Source organism: Bos mutus, chromosome 2 (genome assembly GCF_027580195.1).
Source record: "Bos mutus isolate GX-2022 chromosome 2, NWIPB_WYAK_1.1, whole genome shotgun sequence".
NCBI lineage: Eukaryota > Metazoa > Chordata > Mammalia > Artiodactyla > Bovidae > Bos > Bos mutus.
In genome coordinates this window covers 83,560,021-83,580,000 of record NC_091618.1, presented here as the reverse complement: position 1 = coordinate 83,580,000, position 19,980 = coordinate 83,560,021, and the positions used below count along the sequence as shown (strand labels likewise).

The 19,980-nt window shown below is 36.9% G+C and overlaps 1 protein-coding gene across 4 annotated transcripts in view; it reads left to right on the top strand.

The window, feature by feature from the left end:
- Positions 1–19,980, top strand: part of ZEB2 (zinc finger E-box binding homeobox 2) — a 136,212-nt gene that overhangs the window by 88,585 nt on the left and 27,647 nt on the right. For all 4 annotated transcript variants that reach the window (XM_005890702.2, XM_070389993.1, XM_070389986.1 and 1 more), the window contains exons 3-4: positions 286–543; positions 5,420–5,491. In XM_005890702.2, coding sequence (XP_005890764.1) covers positions 286–543; positions 5,420–5,491 — 330 coding nt within the window. The remainder of the gene's footprint in view (positions 1–285; positions 544–5,419; positions 5,492–19,980) is intronic.

The following is a 19,980-nucleotide window of genomic DNA, read 5'->3' as shown; positions in this document are numbered from 1 at the left end:
ATGTCTCTGTGTATATAGGCATATTTTTGAGTACATGTGTTTCTGTGGCTTTTCAAATTTTCCCATCTTTTTAGCAAAAAATTGTTTGAAATCAGAAAAAGTACCCAGCTAGAGCTGAATAAGAATTCAAATGCTAAAACATGAAAAACATTCGTTTTATTTTCCTGATGTGGTTGAGTAATTAAGTTTTGAAAATATTCATTATTTTCTATTTAAACGATTAAGGGCCAACTGATCCTTTTCAGCAGAGTGTTTAGAGAGTGTGTGTCTGTGCTTTCTCTTCAGTGGTGAACTATGACAATGTAGTGGACACGGGTTCTGAAACTGATGAAGAAGACAAGCCTCAGATTGCTGAGGAGGACGGGATTGCTAACCCTCTGGACCAGGAGAGAAGTCCAGCTAGCGTGCCCAACCATGAGTCCTCCCCACACGTGAGCCAAGCTCTGTTGCCAAGAGAGGAAGAGGAAGATGAGATAAGAGAGGGTGGAGTGGAACATGCCTGGCACAACAGCGACATTCTACAAGCCTCTGTAGATGGGCCAGGTGAGTGTCTAAAAACACTTGGCCTTTTTCTGTGCCGTCTCAAATTGTCCTACCTCGTGGAACATCCACAACCAAAGCATTAAAATATTTCTTCCCAGAGCCCTCGCAGAATAGAGATACCAAAGCTGGTGACAGGTTATGAAATGATAGTTGTGTTATCACATTACAGCACTGACATCTTAGGAAGGGATTATATTTCCATTTGGAGGCAAGTTGAATATGAACTACATTTTAAACACACAACGTGAAGGATTTGCACCACATGTATAATGTGCCAATTTATACAACATGATCAAGATGTGCCCTCTCAAGATGGAAAATGGAAGCAAACCTAAGAACTCACAACTGACATGTATTTAAAAGTTTTGTGTAGTGATACAAACCAAATAATGTCAGTTTAATGTAGTTTCGGTGTCTGTCTGACACCTCCTATTGTAATTCAACCATCTAATCATTCCCTTTTATTAAGTGTGAATGTGATTTCACACTTCTACCTGGTCAGGTAGCTTTCTTATTATTTAACAGCTAAGTACTCGATAATGATTCTTGCTGTTTGGTGGGAATCTCTGGGGAAGTAGAAATGGTCCAAGGCCAGCTATAATAAAAATAAGGTAAATTATGTTCAAACTAAAACTTCTTATGCCACTGTGAAAATGGAAATGTCATGGTCTAAAATTCACTCAGGATGAAACATCACCAAGGTGTGAAATGATTAACAAAATAAAAGAGAATTAATCATTAGTCATATCCCCCTAAACTCCTTCTGCTCATCTCCACTTGCTAAGGTGGCCTGCTAAAAAAATTTTTAATGACCTGTCTAATTCCAACCTTGGTGTCTCCTTAATCTCTGTTCCAAGACCCAATGAGACCTATCATGATTTACCCCACTTTGTTTTTTTTCTTATGCTATATATAACAATAGCATTTTTATAAATAGGTGAAGTGGGTGGGAAGGAAATAAGTAAGCACACGAGTCTACCTATATGCAATTGTGATGTCACAGACTGTAAAACATCGAACGTAGGCAGAGTAATTGTTTGGTATACTAGAAGGGAGATAATAAAAGCACTTCCACTACTAAAGAAAATTAAATGTGAAGAAAAGGAGGAAAAAAAGACCGATGGCAGTTTGAGTGTAGTGTATTTGTTTTTCGTTTTCCTTAACATACTGTGCCAAGTTTTGTACTCTTTCTGTTTCCAATTTTGCTTTCGGTGAAGGTTTCTTGAGTATCAGCAATCCCACACATAAACATTTATCGTTCTATCCATTAAGACTTAAGGTTTTAGATTTTCAACTATGAGGGAGAACTCAGCCAAAGATGCTTGAAAGATAAATACGTTTAATTAGGGGCCGAGGATGATCATTAAAGGAAGTCTGACTGCTGCAGAAGTCATTAACAATCTTAAATGAAATTTTTATTTTTATGATAGCCATTTACATGTATAATAAGAGCCAATGATTCTTGGGAGCAGTGTGACAGAAACAGAGTGTGGCGAGAACTCATGTAAGACATACTATTTAAATGAGCTGGTGTTAGCTATTCATATTTGTTAATGAACTAGATATGCAGGGCTATAAGAATGAATGTTCTGATGCTTTAAATTTTAATATCTAGAAATCAAGGGTAAGGACCAATTACTAGAATTTCCACCCTTAAAGGAATAATTAATAACGATATAACAAATGGACAGCTCCAAACTTCTGGGAAAAAAGTTTAATTTTAAAAAATTAAGATCAATAATTGAAAAACAGCTAAAACAGCCATGTCAAGCTGTAGTAGTCTGTGATCATGGCAGCTTTTTGTGTTGGTCATGGATCATAATTCTGAATGTTTTAATATACAATCATCCATATGAATGCATTAGAGACTCTATTATCACCTGTAGTTAATGGTGCCTGAGATACAAATGAACAGGCTGTTCTTTGCTCTTACCTTTATGGTAAATAAACTAGCATTCTGGAGTCACAATAATTAAATAAATGTAAATCCCTAATCTCATTTGGCTATTTGGACCAAGAAAGTTACCCGGCTATTACCTGTCTGGTTCTAATGATTAGTAGTGATTTATTGTTCTTTTTTTTTTATTGTTCCAAAAGTGCTCTGATGTGGTGCCTTGATGTCTAATGAAAAGAAATTGGTCTTAAAAAGCTACTCATTGTTTATCCTGCCTCTTAGATAACACATTTTTCTTCTGATAAAATATTTTTCTTATTTATTGTTCAAAACACACAATATAGACAATAATTCTAATTCGGGTGCTGTTTTATTTAGTAGTGTTTTATCCCTGGTGCCTGCCTGTCTACCACCATACCTCAGCACATAGCTTTACTCTGAGATAAGCCCCCTCTCCTGTGCTCTCTCTCCCCTGCTTTCTGTAGTTTGTCTGCAGGATGCAGGTTTTCCACTGAAGAACGCAGTGGAGTTCTTACTGTGCCTTTCCGGTTCCAGCACAATCAAAGTTTTGTGTTTAGAATTGTCCTTGACATTCTTTCGTCCCACAATGGGGTGGACACGGCGTGCTGGAAACCATGACATCATTATCATTGACACAGACTTAAATAAATCACCTGCATCTGGCCTCTTTCTGCTTATTCAAGGATTCTTCATCTTGTGGCAGAAAGTGCTCTTTATTTTCACAAACCTTCATCCCAAGGGTGACTAGAAGATGCAAACTTTTGCAAGTGCTTTAAAAACAAATATACTATGTGGTTTTAGATGCAGTATGCTGAGTAATAGATGTCTTGGAAAATGTTTAAGGTTAGGCGTGAGGCAGAAAGACAGCCACGACTGCCTTTTATTCAGAGGGGATACTCCTAACCCCATGATGATGTCCTTCTGAATATGGATTCCTGTGAAGCTTAATTAGATAGGCATATAAATAGCATTTCAAATACATACTTGAAAGGGCTTAGTGTTTCATTTTAATAAATTGAGCTTGATGTTCAAAACACAAAAAGCTTGATGCTCAGTAAATTGAAGCAAAGTACATTTTGGGTAAAAATGACACCATCTCAGTTGCACAATCTTTGGTAAAAGAGGGTTCTAGCTAAAGTATTACTACAGAACGCAGGACACACTCAGTGCCAGCTACACATGTGAATATGCAACATTTAATCATTTGGGAAGCAACCACCCCCTGTAACTTCTCTTTACTTTTTCATAAGAAAATGACAATGAGGAAGGAAGTGCAGCAGAAATCTTGAACATTACCACTATTATGCAAAAAAAAAAAAATGCTGTTAACTGTTTTCCCCTTAGTGACTTGATCTCTCAGATGGAAAACTTATGATTCTTCTGACTCTTGGCTACCAGAAATCACATGAGAGGAGCGAGGAAGAAAGACACAAAAGTTATATTTATTTCTAGTACTGAACTTCTCAGAAATACCTTAATTTAATTCCTTGCAGAGACTAATAAAAATATCAGATGAAGGAGCCTTTCAACCAATCAATTATGACAATTGACAATACAATATTGCTGTATATTGAACGCCTAAATGTTTTATGCAAAATGTCCCTGTGAAAATGTTTCTTAAATAAGAAAGAAGTCCAGGGCCAAGACTGAATTTAAAGTGGTCATAGAATTTAAACAAATATCATTCAAATTATCTGGCCAGTATTATGCCCAGGGGCATTATATTAGCCTAATTTATATATGTGTATTTTACCTTAAGAGGCTCCAGATTTTTCAGTTCTGATCCCATGAACTGATATGCTGCAGGATACTACTTGTAAAACATAATATTTTAATTTTGCTGTAACATTTGCTAGAATCTCTTTTTCTACCAAATAATTATGACTGAAATGTGATAAGCAAAAATGGTCAGGATAAATTTGGGAATTCACAGAGTCCTATTTATAAAGTTTCTCTTGTTTGAAACAAAATGATTATCACAGAGAGATATTTATCCTGGATCGTGTTTGATTCTCATTAGTATTGTTATTATAAAATTACAATTTTTAAAATTCCATGTTAAATTTACTTACTTGCAGGATTTTTAACTGTTAGCTGTCCTTCTCTGCCCTCACATATTCTTTAGTTTGATAGGCAGAAAATTCAAGAGTTCTACTTTCTAGACTCTTCCCATTAAAGATATTACAATTTTAGAAAATGACCTTCTATCATTTATAGATCTTCAACTTCAGTGTTACATGTTTTCATCAGAACTTGGAGCTGCTCTTATACCTATATGTTTTTCCTCAAAAATGACTATGATTCCCTACTGGGGAATAAACGGTGAGGAAGAAAGCTATTTATGGAGTGGTAAGGAAAGGAATAAAGAAAATATGTTTTAGAAGTTTATATAAAACAGTGAAACAGGTGTTTTCAGTACCTCTGGGATGCTTTTTTATAAACTGGGCATTTCAAGCTCTGGTATGTAGAATTAGGTTTTTTTTTAAATTTTGCTTGCATAGATTAGCACCATCATAGCTACTTCAAGGAGAGGAAAAAAACATGAAAATAAAATAAGAAATTCTGACTTGCCTCTGGCCATCCAGCATTACCAGAGCTATAGCAGCCAGCGTGCCTTTTTGTCAGTGCAAATACTTAGTTGCTTTTGACTCTTATTGAAAAAATAATATCTTTCCCCCTGCTTGTCACTAGAACTGCCACCAGAAGAAAAGCCCTTCGTTTGCCCCACATAAGCACGTCTGTTTTTCACAGCTCGCAGTAATGCTTAAAGTAAATAAGTTCTTGTGCAGCTAGCACTGTTGGATTCATTCAATTGCCTGAACAAAGCTATTGTTTAGAGGTTTACAACAAGCCTTTTCTCTGTTTCCTTTAAAAGAATCTTCCTTGTTCCTGTGGTTGGCATGCTTAGTATAGTAAGCTTTTCTACAGTTTTCAAATGCTAAAGATAATTTTCCCCCACAGAAGAAATGAAGGAAGACTATGACACTATGGGGCCGGAAGCCACGATCCAGACCACAGTTAACAATGGTACAGGTAAGGAAGTTTCCACGCCAAGGTCCTGCTTGTCCTGGGTCATGTGGATTCAGTGAGTCAGGAGCAGGAGCGCTGACCCATCCATTTGTATGTCCATGACTTCACAATTAAGTCAGACTTTACAAGGCTCTTGATTGTTTCAAATCAGAATTCTCTATTTTGATATTTTATTCAACAAATATATCTTTTATTCTTAAACCCCTAATTTGCCTGTGAAAGTTGAGAAAACTGAACTGGATTTAAAAAGAAAAAAACAACTTTCAAGGCATTCGTTAGGCAAACTTTTGATAGTAGTTTTTATTTTAAAAGACTGCTTGAATATAATTTGAAAATTGTAATATAATAGGCTCAGCAGTAAAGAATCTGCCTGTAATGCAGGAGACATGCGGGTTCGATTCCTGGGCCAGGAAGATCCCCTGGAGGAGGAAATGGCAACCAGCTCCAGGATTCGTGCGGGGAAAACACCCCAGTCCCTGGGGTCATAAAGGGTTGGACATGACTGAGCACTTCCAGTCACCACTAATATTAGTCACTGAGATTCAAATGATATGGCGTAGTTTAGATTATAAAATGTTTTTATAGAAAGGCAAACCAAAATTCTGTGAGCATTCCTCACAAAACTTGATCGTCTGCGTTCCTTTTCATTCTTTCTCCATTTTATTTCTCAGTACCTTCTAGTTCCCCTAAATAATATTTTCCAGGCAAAGTTTTAAAGAGAATTGAAAATTTCTCCTCTTTTTGATGAAGCTAAAAAATTGCAGTAGGAAGGTAGTAGGTAGTGCTCTGTTTTGTTCTGCTGCTGCTATAGAATAGAGTTTCGGGACAATTGGGACATTTCATGTGCTTTCCCCAAAACTGGACAGCATCTCCTCGCACACCCTCTCACGTCACTAGTGCAAATTTATACTGACTCACTATGTTTATCTCTTTTTTCCTAGATAAGGCTAAGTATTTTTGGTGTTTCAAACAATCCCTCATACTACCATGGTAAATATGACCATAGTGCCCAGGATAAGGTTATCGTCTAAAAAAAAAAAAAAAAAAAAAAAAATCACATAGCTATTTCCATTCAACTCACCAATGGAAAAAAGTCAGTTTTATGAAGCTTTAGAAATGTAAATAATTAAGATATTCATATCTCCCTTATGTTGAAACACATCACAATAGACGGTTCATGCTGTGCTTCTATGTAGAATGCTCTTATTAATAACTAACCAGGCACTAATTTGCATTCTTAGATGAAAAATAAGAGAAATAATAATTTTTAAAAAAAGATTGTAAATTTTCCTTCATTTGAATAATGTCGATATGAGGTACAAAACTGAAACTGTACAATATGGGATTATGGAAAAGGCATAGAATTAGGAACCTACAATCATAATTTCTAGCTACACCTCTGGCAATAGCTAGACTGTGACCTCGGGCAGGTCAGTTACCCTTCTTGGCACTCGGTTTCCACATCTGAAAAATGAATAGGTTACATCGGTTGCTTGTTAAGAATATTTCTAGTTTTAATATTCTGTGTTGCAGTGGTACCATTACCATGTAAAATAGAAACTAGACAAAATAGCTTCATATTAAAGCATAATAATAAAGAGATACCATAAATTAGATACTTTCTATAATGTCCCAATTCATGGGATCAAAAATGGCTTTATCTTCCTGTTAAAGACAAATGTTAAATTTCAACCTCAAGCATAAATAAACTCTAATTTCATTAACTTTATAGGTGTTTAAAGTGTCACTAAAGTAAATTTATTCCACAGAATGACAATTTACTAGCTGTTTTATTCATTTGAAGTCTAAAGTGAGGTTAATAAAAATGCTTCCTGTTCAGAAGATTTAAAAATCAATTTTGAATGTTCCTTCACCTACCCTTAAGATTTCCTTTTTCCCATACTACTTACTATTACTTATAGTTCGTATGTATTGTCAATAAATAAATTAATAAGTATTCATTCAGTGTTTTCTATCTATTCACTTTTGTGTGGACATATGGTTGAAAATAGGCCAGAAGTCTTAGATGTAACTATTATTTAATTTGGAAGATGAGACTAATGCACAAGAAAAAAATAATAAGTGATAAGTGAAAATATGTGACAAATATTCCACAAACAGTAAGAATCATAATTATTTCAAATTTCAGAAATATGAGAGATTCTATGAGGTGAATATTCAGAAAAGATTTCATGAAGAAGGTGAAATTCGGACTAAGTTCATCCATGAAGGAGTGAGGAAGGCCTTTCTAGCATGTGGGCCAGAGGAAGCAAATTGTAGTACCTATTCAGAGGATATTGAGAAAGAAGATTTGGCTGAATCAGGGAGTTCTAGGAGGCAATTCATGGGAAATGATCCTGGACATGTAAGTTAAAAATAAATGGAGAATGTAAAGCAACAGAGAAAAGAGTTCGGGGCATGTTAAACTACCATGATTTCTCTGAATAAAAACTAGACTTTGAGAGATCAACTGGAAATCCTTATAGTTACTCAGGTGTGAAGCGACAAAAAGCCTGTCCTCCGTAGTGACAGTGGTGAAATTCGTAACCTGACTTCTTCACAACCAATAGATTTTCTGGGTAATGGAATCAAAATGGCTTCAAGATTACACATCTGCATGTTTAGAACATGGCAAATACTATTTCTAGATAAACAAGAAAGAGACCCAGTTTTGAGAAGAACTTGACCTTGTCTTTAGACAAGTATTTTCATATAAAAGTTATATATATATATATATATGTATTCTTTGAAATGAGGAATTGAAACCCAGGAAGTCAGGGTGAGAAAGATTTGAGAGCCATGCAGATATATTCAGATGGTATTTAACATCATGGGCTAAAACATTTATGATTCAGAGTGTATTTATTGAAATTGGTAGAAAGCTGATACCAGGGCTTTTAGTGGGTAAGAAGAAAAATCAAATTCATTAAAAGAAAAAAGACTAAGCGATGGAAAAATATTAAATAGCCAGACAGCAAAGAAAGAAAGTTTGGAACATATACAATGGTCAGTTAAGTCAAAAGATTCAAATAACTGCAACTGAAAGAATCCTGAGCAAATAACTGGAGTTGGTAATTCGGAATTTACTGGTGATCCTCAGTTTAGAACCCTGGCCTTTTGGGAATAAACATGTATCTCTTCCCAACCATAAGTTTACTGCTTCTTATCCTTAGCATCGTTTTGGATGCTAAAACATGTAGAATTGAAATAAGACATCTTTAATGGTTGAAGATGCCACGGAGAATCTCTTTCTCCCCACCTATGTCCTGCTGATTAAGATCAAGCTATTGGCAGACCTTCCTCTTTAGCTATCCAACCTGTAGTGATATCTTCCTCCAGTGAACTCTTACAAAACAATCAGTTAAACTTGCTGTAGATGGTATAGAGTGTCATTACTTAATGTGTTGTTTTTTCCAAGTTAAATTGCAAACTTTGAGAACATGGAAATTGCAAACTTTGAGAACATGGATTGGTTTTAAACTACCACATTGTCTATGAAAGTGCCTTAAAATTAATAGTCTCAACAAACAGGTTTTTATTAAGAATGAATATGAAATTCTTTTATATCAGGTACCATTTTTTCTTTTTAAATTAAAGCAGAAAAACAGACATTGGCATAGATAAATTTTAAACAGGTTAAGCATATTTTCTGATAAAAAGTGTTGTTATTAACTGGAGTAAGTTGTCAAGAGAAAACAAAGAAAATGTCTCTATTATTTCTGAATATTCAACACACAAATTTCATTCCCAACTGAAAGTAAGGAAAAGACCTCTGAATTTCCTACTCAAGTCCACAAATCTATTAAATAGTAGAATTTAACCAAGTTCATATCAGTGGATAGAGTAGTCTCTTAGAATTTAAAAGTAGCTCCTTCCTAGTATAGTCTGCTGAGTTTTAACCTGTAAGAACTAGTGGGAAGGACTTAGTTGAATTGAATCACAGAATTTGAAAATTGAAAGTTATACCATGAAACAATCCCTTGACTGTAATTTGATAGCTGAGGAAACTGTGGTGAAAAATGCCACATAGCTAATTAATACAGATTTGGGAATAAAATCTAAATCACCTCAGTTCAGTTTAGTCGCTTAGTCATGTCCAACTCTTTGCAACCCCATGGACCGCAACACGCCAGGCCTCCCTGTCCATCACCAACTACCGGAGTTTACCTAAACTCATGTCCATTGAGTCGCTGATGCCATCCAACCATCTCATCCTCTGTTGTCCCCTTCTCCTCCTGCCTTCAATCTTTCCCAACATTAGGGTCTTTTTAAATGAGTCAGCTCTTCGCATCAGGTGGCCAAAATATTGGAGTTTCAGCTTCAATATCAGTCCCTCTAATGAACACCCAGGACTGATTTCCTTTAGGATGGACTGGTTGGATCTCCTTGCAGTCCAAGGGACTCTCAAGAGTCTTCTCCAACACCACAGTTCAAAAGCATCAATTCTTCCGCACTCGGCTTACTTTATAGTCCAATTCTCACATCCATACATGACCACTGGAAAAACCATAGCCTTGACTAGATGGACCTTTGTTGACAAAGTAATGTCTCTCTGCTTTTTAATATGTTATCTAGGTTGGTCAAGGAGTAAGCGTCTTTTAATTTCATGGCTGCAGTCACCATCTGCAGTGATTTTCGAGCCCAAAAAATAAAGTCAGCTACTGTTTCCCCTGTTTCCCCATCTATTTCCCATGAAGTGCTGGGACCAGATGCCATGATCTTAGTTTTCTGAATGTTGAGCTTTAAGCTAACTTTTTCTCTCTCCTCTTTCACTTTCATCAAGAGGCTCTTTAGTTCTTCTTGACTTTCTGCCACAAGAGTGGTGTCATCTGCATATCTGCGGTTATTGATATTTCTCCCGGCAATCTTGATTCCAGCTTGTGCTTCATCCAGCCCAGCGTTTCTCATGATGTACTCTGTATATAAGTTAAATAAACAGGGTGACAATATACAGCCTTGACGTACTCCTTTCCCTGTTTGGAACCAGTCTGTTGTTCCATGTCCAGTTCTAACTGTTGCTTCCTGACCTGCATACAGGTTTCTCAAGAGGCAGGTCAGGGTGGTCTGGTATTCCCATCTCTTTCAGAATTTTCCACAGTTTATTGTGGTCCACACGGTCAAAGGCTTTGGCATAGTCAATAAAGCAGAAATAGATGTTTTTCTGGCTCTAAATCATCTAACATATCCTTTACCCTCAGAAGGTTTTTCCCCACTCTGAAGAGCTGATCATGCTAGAAAGTATGGTATCATCTTTGACTCCTACACACTTCACTTAATTAAAGAATTTGTCAATTCCACTATCACAAATACAAAATACTACTTTTATTAATCTGCTCATTTTTTCACTCTTCTAATTTAAATTTTCATCTTTCATTTGAGCTATTTATTATAATACCTATTTTACTAGGCTCCCTATTTTCAATACCCAATGTCTTTAATCCATTCTTCAAAGTTTGTTTGAAGTTGTTTTTGAAACACAGGGCAAATGGATAACTTCCTTCCCTTCTTCAGTTCATATTCAACCTTGTATCTCTTTGTTGCTTTCATAATGAGTCAGCATTTCAGTTGATTTGGCACCTTCCATGATCTAACCCCATCTTGCCTTCAATACTACTTCCCAGAATATGCCCCAGCCCTGGAAGATTGTTGACCCTTTATCCTCCTTTGCCTTTGTTCATTGTTTCCCTTCTACCTAGAAAGCCACTCATTCTTTCTTAGCCTGACAACATCATACACATTTTTTTTTTCAGCTTAATTTTCTATTAAATTTTAATTGCATAAGTAACATATATCTTTTAAAATAAAAACAACAGTTTTAAAATAATAGAACAGCAATTAGATGGACTCAGATATTTTCATATCTTAAATGATGGTAAATGCTGGGTTATGGAAATTCATATTCATCATGGATTTTGTATCTTGGAAATTGGTATATTTGTCTTTGTGTATTAAATATAACACACTTTAGTGGGTATATAAAATAAATTGATTTGGTAAATTCTTATCAATGAAACAATTTTCCATAATCATTAATTATTACGGTAAAATGTTTTTTATGAATTTCTGGTTCACTATTATAATTTTCTCATGCCATCAGCCACATATATGCAAATGTCCTTGGGAATCTCTGTAGTTTTCTATCATAGAGGATAGATAGCTCAAACTTTTTACTTTAATGTCATATTTACTTAAAAATACTAAGAAATATAGTAATTATTATTTCTAAGCATGCCAAAATATACTATTCCTCAATTATTATTAACATACTGGACCATACCCAGAGAAGATAAAACTTCCTATTCTTTCTCATAAGTTCTTTTTTTTTAAATTTTATTTTATTTTTAAACTTTACATAATTGTATTAGTTTTGCCAAATATCAAAATGAATCCATCACAGGTATACATGTGCTCCCCATCCTGAACCCTCCTCCCTCCTCCCTCCCCATACCATCCCTCTGGGTCGTCCCAGTGCACTAGCCCCAAGCATCCAGTATCGTGCGGCCATCTCCACCAGGAAGCCATCTGACCTTCTCTTTTGCAGGATTTCCCACTCATCCTTTTGAGGGTCTTTCTCTCTCATATTACGCGTAGTCACCTGCAGGTGCGTTTCTCCCCATTAGATTGTAAGCTGCTTGAAAGCAGTGCTGATGTGGAATTTTCTCACCACAGATCCTAGAATGGTCCTGAGTCAGAAAGAGTATTTTGAGAAATAAGAGCATGAATGAGAGAAAAACACCACTTGGGCTTTTCTTTTATATTTACAGGTTGACATACTTTCGACACCTGTCTGAAAAATATACACTTTCATCTTCCTTTATTCCAATCCCTCAGATAAGGAAGACTCAGTTACATTTGGTTGGTCTCTAGCCTGCATGCGCTCCTCTCTTTGGTCAGTCCACATTCTTTGTATAATCCATTTCTCATGGTACAAATTCCCTTCTTAGATCTTTTATAGTCCCCCAGGACCTAAAAGACAAAATCCACATTTCTTCAGATAGGCATTGAGAGGCATCACATCTCACCAGTGTTACACTCTTGTCAGACCAAATCCCTTGGTAATATCAAATAAGACTCACATTTATACTACATCTCAGTCTCTCCCCTTGCTATCTCTTGAGACCTCAATCTCTAACTCTCTTTCCTCCAGTTATCTGGATTCTACCTACTCTTCTGTTCTTCACAGCCATCTCACCTCCCATTTCCTTAATGTGGTCATCCTTGAACACCCCAAACCACATCAATCTCTTCCTTCTCTGAAATCCCGCAGCCCTCAGGTGCACACCACTAATTTTAGCACGTTGAGTTGTTCCTCTTTATGTTGTTTGCACACATTTCACCTAGTTAATTTCATGGAGACAAGCAATTCCTTAAGCTATAAAATAGGGACATATTAACATGGTATGTATCTCATAGGACCATTAAGGCAATTAAATAAACAATGTTATCTATTGGCCTTAGTATGTGCCCCCCAAATATTTGCTTTAATAAAAAGATTATTCCATGTTTGTCCCAGAGTACAGCAGTGACGCACGGTACGCATTATAAACTGGTAAAATGAATGTATGAATGAACAAATGTTAGGTGGAGAAGAAATGGACTCTGAAAAGGGAAGTCAAAATAGGCAAAGCATTTACTGTGATGAGGATTAAGTCCAGTATTTTCAGAAAGTAAAACCAGGATTTAAGTCCCCGAAGTAAGAGTAGTATGTCACTACTTTTTTACAACAAAGTTACATTAGCAGCACAGCAAAATTAATGTATTGGAAGTAGAGCATTGCAAACCCTGACTTAAAGTAATAACTTTATATGTTGCATTTAATGTTTTTACACTGCTTCTAATGTTTTAAAAAATGAAAAATGTATGCTTTAACCCATAAAGAATAAGTTTTTGCAATAAACCTTACATCTTTCAGATGTTAATTAAATTCAAATTCAGAATGAATTACTATATAGAATTCTTGAGTGTATTTTTTAAAGCGATTTTCTGAGAAGATTAGAGAAATGGAAAAACTTGGGAGCATTATAAACATGAGTTTGCCTACATGTTAGTAGTAACAAGGATCTATCTTAGGTTCACGGTGATCATTAGCATTAATGCGTTTCCACGTGCATATCAAGACCTAAATAGGTCCCTGATGTTTTCCTCTTTGAATGTGTGAAAGTTATATTTACTCAGACAATCTAGCACTCTAGTTATAAAGAGCTATTAATAACCACCTGCATCTTTGCTTCCTTTGCTGGAAAAAGGAAAACACCATACATCTAGGAACTGGGTAAGGCCAATTTAGGTCTCGGTTCTCAAGAACTAAGTGTATTGACTGTAGCTAATAGTTGTTAAACATACTCTCAATATTTTAGGAATAATATATAAATGCTTTCACAGATAAAAAGCCAAAAGTTATTTTCAGATGCTCTAGATTCTAGAGTCAAATAAACTACATTTGAATTTTGTCTCTACCAATTGCTAGTTTCATGAACTTGAGTATAAAAAGCCTTCATTTCTACAATCATGTGTCAGTAAAGTGGAACTAATGATTCCTTGTGTACAGAATCTGATTGTAGCAATTAAATGGTATATCATTTTTAACCAAACAAAACGGTGTATCATTTTTAAAGTACCAAGTATAATGCATAACATATATTAGGTATGCACCCTCTTTTGGTTATTTTTGTGGTTTGTTTGCATCTGAAGTAAGCTTACCCATTTTTTTTAAGTATTTTTTATTTCTTTGGTTGTACTCAGTCTTAGTTGTGGCATGTGGGATCTAGTTCCCTGACCTGGGATTGAACCCTGGCCTCCTGCCCTGGGAGCCGGGACTCATAGCCACTGAGCCACCAGGGAGGTCCCACGCTTACCCGCTTTTATGCACTGAGAGATAAATGTACTCGGAACTATTTTCTCCCTTCACACTGGCTCCTCATTAACTTCTCTAGAATCCAAAAACACAATATTTAACAAATTTGTAATGGGAGGACTAACCAGTTGATTTTGAGAGACTTAGCCAATTAAATTCCTTTGACATCTTGGAAAACTACCCAGACAAGTTGTAGGACAAATTACTTTTCACTGCACTAAAGCTGCATTTGAAGTTAAAATAGGAAGATTAAAAAGGACTAGCTTAGCTTTCTATCTCATTCATCTTTATCTAGTGTCCTTTTCCTGAATGTAGAAGAGGATTTACCAGTATTTATTATATTTGTGTATAAGGACGTTGAAAGCTGTCAAAGACTTTTCCTTCACTTGATCAGTGACTAGTATCACAGCTCATATAAAAAATATTGGCACTGATTAATAATGAGTTCATTTTTAATTCAGAATTAAACATAACTATTTAAAAAAAGAAATCATATCTTTTTCTCCTTTCTGTCCTAGATACCAATTAAATAATATTTGTCACTTGTTAACAACCACGAAGGTACTTCACTTCATTCTTTTTATAGTATTTGTTGTGTGCAGAATTTGAACTGAGGTTCAAGAAAGAAACAACAGAAATAGAAGGTATAATCGTACCCTTAAGAAATGCAAAATCTTATGATGCCTTTAAGAAAGACAAAAATTACAATGACGTGAAGGTAAAATTTACAAATGAATAATTATGGCCTCCTCAGCTGTTAAATCAGTAATCAGTTTGGGAGACCCTACAAAGTGCAAAGCATTTTATTAGGTGTCATGAAACATACAGTGAATAGTCACTTTCATTAATGACATATTCAATTGAGTAAATAAAACAATGGTAGCTAAATAAGAAATATGTGTAGATGTACTAAAGACATGAAAATAGGGAGGTGACTTAAGAGACTGCAAATTTTAGGAAAGTTTTTTTCCAGGACAAAGGCTTGCTGAACATGCCTCTGTACAAAAGAGAGACAGAGGAAAAGGCTGAAAATGTAAAAGGAGTTGAGGTGAAAAACGGAGTAGGTTAACAGAAGAGTTGTGAGGGAATAGCCTTGGTAGCCTTGGCTGTGGGCAGAGACACATCTTTTCTAGCAATAAAATCAAAAGAAGAAGGGAGAATGATGGTAGAGAGACTTTGGTTGAATTTTAGGTAGTTGATGGGATTCACATCATAGAAGTTGCACTCTTGGAAGCAGGGAGAAAAAGAGACCATCAGTTGACAGTATGGGAATGGACATAGGGTTTTAGTTTGGCAAGGCAAGAACGATACAGAACAAGGGGAATGGAAGTGACTTCCAAATTCAAGGTGAACCGAGGCAGGCAAAATCAGAATAGGTGAAATGGCCTGAGGGACTTGTCAGGGTCTGATTATCACAATGAAGCACCTGTTTCAGGAGATGAGGAATTGAATGATGGGATGGAGCAACAGGCTGAAATCAGAGAGTGAAAGTTCCAAGTTTTGCTCAAAAAGATGGCATTGCCCCAGGGTTGGCCATACCCAGGAGTGGCAGGGAATCCCTGTGCTTGGACTAGAGACAGTCAGAGCACCAAGCAGCCGGGATTCTGCGATTCTGCACAGTAATGAAGTTCCCCAGAATGAGAGGAATGACAGCCTGGGGTAAACATTTTCATGGGATAAGTGTCATTGTACTTGAACTGTATAGGTTGTGTCCTAAGACGTGATAGTGGAAATGGATGACTTAAGACTTCAAAAAATTACAGTGACAGACTGGAGGCTTTTTGAGAGTCAAGGTTAAGTTTGCTCTTCTCCATATTTCCTTTCAGTAGGTGCAGTGTTTATACAGCCTTGATGGTTTATAAACAGGTTGCTTTTCACATTAAAGCATAAATGAATAAACAAAGAAGTGATGAACAAATTAATAAAACAGGCACTCTGATTTGAAATGGTGGTATGAATGAAGGAGTATTTTGGCCCGTCTGTATATTGCTCTGAGCTTTAAGACAAATGAAAGCAAGAATGGCTCCGCTGAAAAGGTTTGTGAGGGATGGAATATTATCAAGAGATGACACAGTTTCATTTAATCTGAAGAAGCAGAACTCATGTAGGAGGACATCATTAAGCATGTGGGGGGGATAAACAAGTAATATGTGAAATGGGAAAGCAAAATGAACCGTGAATAAAGTGATTCTTGGTCTCTAGTCCTAAATTAAGCCTTAAGACATTTTTTTTATTTACTAAAACCGTAATAGTTAATAAAAATTCTCCTTTGCAAGATGTTTCATAAAGTTATTTTTGAATTGAGTGCCTTTTGTAACATGATTCAAATTAGGAAATATAGAAAGGAGAAAAATACAATCCCTAAGTCTCTTAAGTGAAGCATTTGAAGAAATTTCATGATGTTTTTTCCATTTTACCCCAGTAGATTTAGATGCAGTCACTCAGTCAAAAAATAAAACAAGGGAGAGGGTTCAAGAGGGAGGCGACATGTATATACCTATGGCTGATTCATGTTGATGTATGGCAAAAACCATCACAATATTGTAAAGTAATTATCCTCTAATAAAATTTTTTTTAAAGTTCATAGGATTCAGAAGAGGGAGGACATGAAAAGACAAATTGAGAAAAAAAAAAGTTTAAAATGTCATATTTATATTGAAGTTGGCATTTATATTGCCTTTCCCCTATTAATTTTATGGTGTCATAATGTTTTGTTTAGAGCTACTTATAATGTCAGAGCAATCTTTTCAGCATCTAAGACCTATTCAAATTATTTCCAATCAGGCATGAATACAAACTAGAAAGGTGGGATTGTCTCTCTTTCTCTCTCTCTCTCTCTCATATTGACTCATTATGCTATAGTCCAAAGAGTAATGGGTTGAGTTAGGACACATGAATTCTCTACCCAGCTCTTCCAGAAATTATTTGTGTAACTTTCTACAAATCATTAGCTTCACTATACCTTCATTTTATCTGTTAAGTGAGGGCATTAGACTAGAAATTTTGGACTCCACCCACCCTATCATTTCTTCTAATGAGATTTTACTGGGAAGAATGAATGAAAAAAAAGGAAAATCATGGGCTGTGCAAGTTGCCGCTGGATGGGGAAGTTCTCAGTGCTCCTGCCTCATGATTCTAGATCTGAGTCTGGGGTCCTGGACGTGGTACATGCAGGCACACAAGGGCCTGTGCTCCCAAAGGCCTCGGCCTTGGTTTGATGCAGTACTGCCGCCATTTGGGGTTTCCCAGGTGACTCAGTGGTAAAGAATCTAGCCTCCATTTTGCACCGAGCCCCCACATTATATAGCCAGTCCTGTTTATACCTCACAATGTTAAGATAATCTGTGAGTATGAGCAGGATGGGAAGGGGTGGGATCAGGGATTCTCTGCCTGAATTACCACATAGAAACACAAATTCTGTTCAGGTGTACAAGATCTTTTGCAGGGATCTCAGAAGCAATTGAATCCCAGGTAAAGAGCTAGACCTAGATTTAAACTCTTGTTTGAGCAAGATAGAAAGTGAGGGTGAAAGCCACTCAGTCATGTCCGCTTCTTTGCAGTCCCATGGACTATACAGTCCGTGGAATTCTCCAGGCCAAAATACTGGAGTGGGTAGCCATTCCCTTCTTGAGGGGATCTTCCCTATCCAGGGATTGAACTGAAGCCTACCACATTGCAGGTGGATTCTTTACTGTCTGAATCACCAGGGAAGCCCAATGCCCCCAAAATGATATTCAGAGTGATAAGGTTAGCAGGCTGCAATGGGTTAGGCTTCTTGCAGCATAAATTCTGTGTGTCATATCATTAGCATAGAAGACAGTGGAGAAATGAGAATGTTTTTGTACCTTTATTATCTTCTTGCTTTATAACTTTCCATTCCTCTTGTATCTCTTATTTGGAGTTCAGTTAAAACCTTTAAATTACCTAGGTTTCTTCTGGGGGCTTCTCTGATAACTCAGTTGGTAAAAAATCTGCCTGCGATGCAGAAGACATCAGTTCCATTCTTGGGTTGGAAAGATCCACTGGAGAAGGGATAGGCTACCCACTCTTCTTGGGCTTCCCTGGTGGCTCAGCTGGTAAAGAATCTGCCCGCAATGCGGAAGACCAGGGTTTGATCTCTGGGTTAGGAAGAACCCCTGGAGACGGGAAAGGCTACCCACCCCAGTATTCTGGCCTGGAGTGTCCCTTAATGGGACACCTGGGGAAGGGAAAGGCTGTCCACTCCAGTATTCTGGCCTGGAGAATTCCATGGACTCTATAGTCCATGGGCTCGCAAAGAGTGGGACACGACTGAGTGGCTTTCACTTTCACTTGGGTTAAATAGTTCTTGGGCAGAGTTGAATGGAATGTATATGCTATGCTATGCTAAGTTACTTCAGTCGTGTCCAAGTCTGTGCAACCCCATAGACGGCAGCCCACCAGGCTCCCCTGTCCCTGGATTCTCCAGGCAAGAACACTGGAGTGGGCTGCCATTTCCTTCTCCAGTGCATGAAAGTGAAAAGTGAAAGTAAAGTCGCTCAGTCGTGTTCGACTCTTAGCGACCCCATGGACTGCAGCCTAACAGGCTCCTCCGTCCATGGGATTTTCCAAGCAAGAGTACTGGAGTGGGGTGCCATTGCCTTCTCCGGGAATGTATATAGTGTTAACCAATTGTGTAACAGTGAATTTACCAGTTTATCAGACAATTCATTTAGTACCTAAATACTTAACAAGGAGAGAGTCCTGCTGCTCTAAAGCATGTCATTTTCTTCTTGTGTATAATATTGGTCACAGTTTTATAGGTTGGGAGAATTTTGTCCTCTAGTCAGATCTGTCATGCAAATTAATGATAATTTTTAATTATCATTAAAAAAATTTTTTTTCTGGTTAATTTCATACAATGAGTTTTTAAAAAGAAAGCTGAGTAAGACATAGGTTCTGAGGCAAGAAAAACAGAAATAGCACTTGGCAGGTTAGACAGAAGGGTCATTTTCAGACCATAACCTGTGTACATCAGGAAGAACCTGTCACTTCCTGGTGAATGAATGCTGCATTTTTACAAGCTTTGTTTGCGATTAGGAGCATCTATCTCCACTTCACAGCAAGAGTTCCCACAAGAAAGAACAGATATCCCAAGCTTCTTGAGTGTCTCCTTCATTCATTCAGCAAATATTTAATAAGCAGTTTCCCTTGTGATGTTGTCTGGCACCTCCAAAATATGTTTCCTTAATCTGTGTATGTGGGTCCTCCATCAGAAAACTGTGTTCCTTTGAGTTTGTAATTGAAAACAATACAGATAAAACTCTCTAGGCCTAGGCAGTGAATAAAAAGCAAATTGATTAGGGCAAAGAATTAATTGAAATGATGCAATTCTGAAACTTTGAGGATTCCCTAGAAAGCATATACTGGCTCATTTTATAGATGAAGATATTGAGATTAAAAAACATAAGTAGCTGAGTCAAAATGAGTGAGTTAGTTATTTTAAACAGGGTCCAATCTTTCAATTCGGGGAAGGCAATGGCAACCCACTCCAGTGCTCTTGCCTGGCAAATCCCATAGACAGAGGAGCCTGGTGGGCTGCAGTCCATGGGGTCACTAGGAGTCAGACACGACTGAGCGACTTCTCTTTCACTCTCCACTTTCATGCATTGGAGAAGGA